Source organism: Priapulus caudatus, unplaced genomic scaffold (genome assembly GCF_000485595.1).
Source record: "Priapulus caudatus unplaced genomic scaffold, Priapulus_caudatus-5.0.1 Scaffold51, whole genome shotgun sequence".
NCBI lineage: Eukaryota > Metazoa > Priapulida > Priapulimorpha > Priapulimorphida > Priapulidae > Priapulus > Priapulus caudatus.
The window spans coordinates 645,369-648,928 of NW_014577112.1; the positions used below are offsets into that span (position 1 = coordinate 645,369).

The 3,560-nt window shown below is 43.6% G+C and overlaps 1 protein-coding gene across 1 annotated transcript; it reads left to right on the top strand.

Annotated features, from left to right (window-relative positions):
* The first annotated feature begins 2,196 nt into the window (after nucleotides 1-2,196).
* On the top strand, nucleotides 2,197-2,763 carry LOC106820875. The gene has a single exon (XM_014825469.1). It carries the CDS (start codon nucleotides 2,197-2,199, stop codon nucleotides 2,761-2,763), a length of 567 nt encoding a protein of 188 aa, XP_014680955.1.
* The last annotated feature ends 797 nt before the right edge of the window (nucleotides 2,764-3,560 follow it).

Below are 3,560 nucleotides of genomic sequence, written 5' to 3' on the forward strand. Positions count from 1 at the left end.
TGACGTATATAAGAAACTACTAATGATACTGCGTTATAACTGCTATATAACTGCTATATAAGTGCTATATAACTGCTATATACTCGTATCATACTGCATGCATCATAATGTATGCTAGTAAATAATGTATAATTGCAATGATTATCGTCTTAATCAGACTACTTCATTATCACTGTTCATTCAGCATAGGCCTACCTCCAGACATTTCACACCAGGGGGGACGGGGGGCCGCTTTAGGGGGGCTAGTGTTGACACGTCACAGTGCAAATGGAGGCTTTTTAACATTTCACACTGACAATCATCAGGAATGCGTTGAACTGCGCAAATGAAGTAGGCGCATCTACGCGGCCATCATGCAGCATGGTGCGTGCGCCGCGTACTTGCAATCATTAGTAGTGTTAATGACACTACTTCGTTATCAGTGTCAATTGACAATACACCTACCTGTACACATTTAACAGGGGAGGGGGGGCCCGCATAACAGGGGCTAGTGTTCAGACGTGACAGTGCGAATGAAGCGGTTTTCACATTTCACACTGGAAATGCTGAGCAATGCTTGGAACTGCGCATCTACGCGGGCATCATGGATATGGAATGATGATGAATGATGTGCACGTATACATGACGTCCATACCATATTGACTGCTGTACATAAATCTGCCTTCATAAGAAGTGACCCCGCAGTCTGGAGCGGCGAGTTTGTTGTGGCGCGATCGCAATGATAATGTGTATAAATATGTCATAAATGAATAGATGAGAAGAGTTTACCGCTATACAGGGCTGTTGTGGCGTCGCACAAACTCGTATCAAACAAATATCTAGCCGAATGGCTGCGCGTCTAGGGATACTGCCCGACGCACTAATATAGTCGCTTTGAAAGGACAATGTGTCGCTGCACATGTCATACGTCATTTTCTTCTGGGTCCTGCATCAAAACCATATTTTATTATTTATAAATGATTATTTCGTGAACAACATTAACCGATCATAGCCAAAATGGGAATGGGGTAGATTTTGAGCGACGACGAATTAGGAGTAGGAGAAATGGGTGTAGGCCCACTGGGAATTTTGCCGTAGACGAAATGGGAATTTTCCCATAGGCGACATGGGAGTAGGCCAACCGGGAATAAAGTCAATAAACCGCTTTCTTAACGGCTATATAAAGCACAGTGTGCCTCAGGAAAAGATCAGAAGCCACAATACTAATAACACATTCACATTTTATTTTAACTCTTTCCACTCGACTACCGTATATATACAGTAGTGAAATCTACTCCGCTCCAGCGGTAACCGTGTCATTACGGCAGGGGATTCCCAGCAGAATCATTAGTGAAATTCGCGCCTATGCACACCTACTCCATCTGACGGTAATTGGAGACACTATTACTAGAATTGTAGTGTGATTTAGTGACCACAGATGGCGTTAAGATTCATTAGAATGAAATAATTCAGAAAGCTCAGATGAAATTACAAGAAGTGCTTGATCAACTGAGTAACTTTGATTCTGGGTCGGAATTGGCTGAAGATAGCAATCTAGAGTAGAAGTGTTTGATGACGTCGACAGCAGTGATTATGAAGCAAAATCTGTGAATGAGTCATTTGACGACTCTGAAAGTGAAAGTATTGACATGCACGTCAATGATAATGTAAACGGCATGCATAACATTTCTGACAGTGCGAGGGATAATGATAATAGCCCACATCAACCAAAACGTACACGTAGGGCTAGTCCTATGTCTGATTCAAATTCTGATTCTGATAATATCAATAATAGAGGCCGTCCTCTTGCTAGGGATCGTAGGCAAAGGCAAGCACAGTCCCCGTCTCCACCGCCACAACGTGGGGCTGTGATCGTGGTGGGCGTGGCAGGGGTGGTGGGTGTGGCAGGGGTCGTAGAGGCAGAGGTGGACAACAACAGGTGCCATGGGATAGGGATGCGAAAGTTCTGCCAGTTATTCCACCTTTTACAGGGGATCACAAGGTAAACATCGACTTTGGCGATGCAATACCTACCCCCCTCACAGAAGTAAATGAATTTCTCACGGAGGATTTCTTTCGTCACATAAAGGAGCAAACGAACTTGTATGCACGGCAAAAAAACGTTTGGGTCAGCAGTTATCCCCAAGAAGTTATGTAAATAAGTGGAAAACCGTGACACTGTCTGAACTTGAACTTTTTTGGGCAATTATTATCCACATGGGGCTGGTTCAGAAATCTGAACTGCAAGATTATTGGTCGGTCGAGAGCATCATGAAATCTACATTTGCACCGGCCGTGATGTCACGTGAACGCTTTATGGGAATTCTGTGGATGTTACATGTGGCTGATAATAGTACATACGTAAGGAAAGGTGACGACGGCCATGACCCACTAAATAAAGTTCGACCTGTTCTCGAAATGTTGCTTCAGAAATTCGGAGATAACATGAATCCTGGAAGGGAAATATCGCTCAATGAGGGCACATGTGGCTTCAAGGGCCGTGTCTCTTTTCGTGTCTACAATCTTGACAAGCCCAGTAAATGGGGAATAAAGCTGCACGAGCTTTGTGAAGCCGAGTCTGGTTGCTGTTTCGAGTTCGAAGTATTTACTGGCATGGAGCGACAGCAGTCTCAGGAGAAAACATTTGACTGTGTCATGAATATAATGCAACGGCATCTTGACAAAGGTCATGCTCTTTTTATGGACAGATATTATTCTAGCCCAAAACTTTATGATGAACTGTACAGAAGAGACACTTTCTACAGGGACATGCCAAGCAAATAGGAAGGAACTTCCAAAAGTTCAGTTGAATCAGAAACTTCAGAAGGGACAGGTCGTAGCATTTAGAAGCGGGAGCCTGCTTGCGCTAAAATGGCGAGACAAAAAGGATGTATTGATGCTTTCAACACAACATATTGATGACATGGTTGAGGTCATGGTCAGGGCACCAGGGGGTAGAAAAGCCAAACAAAAGCCCAAGTGTGTGCAGCCATACAATGATCACATGGCTGGAGTTGACAAGAGTGATCAGATGTCATACTATGCCTTCACTCGTAAAACCATGAAGTGGTGGAAAATTGTTTTTTCACATGATAAACCTGTCGCTGATAAATGCACATAAAGTATACAGCAAAGTCAGACAAGAGCATGGTGAAGCAAAGTGGCCTCTGAAAAAGTTTCTAAAGGAGGTTCGAAATGAGTTAGTAGAGGGGGCTGGTGAGATAGTGAATGCTGATGCCGCTAATGATGCAACAAACGTTGATCGACTCATCGGGTGCCATTTTCCTGACTTCCTACCCAGCACAGAAAAAAGGAAACATCCCCAGAGAGCATGCAGAGTGTGCCTTGATAAGTCTGCGTTCCAGAGAAAGCAGGAAGGACAACAACAAGCAGACAGAAAAAGAAAGGAAACAATCTACTGGTGTCCCAACTGTGGAAAAGCGCTATGTTCCCCCTGTTTCCGCTTGTACAACACTGTCCGCCATTATCATCTGTAAATATTGAAGAAATATCTAGCTATGAACTGTTTTTTCATCGTTTGGTGTTTCTATAAGAGTTTCTGACAGTTTCAAGTTGTTTGT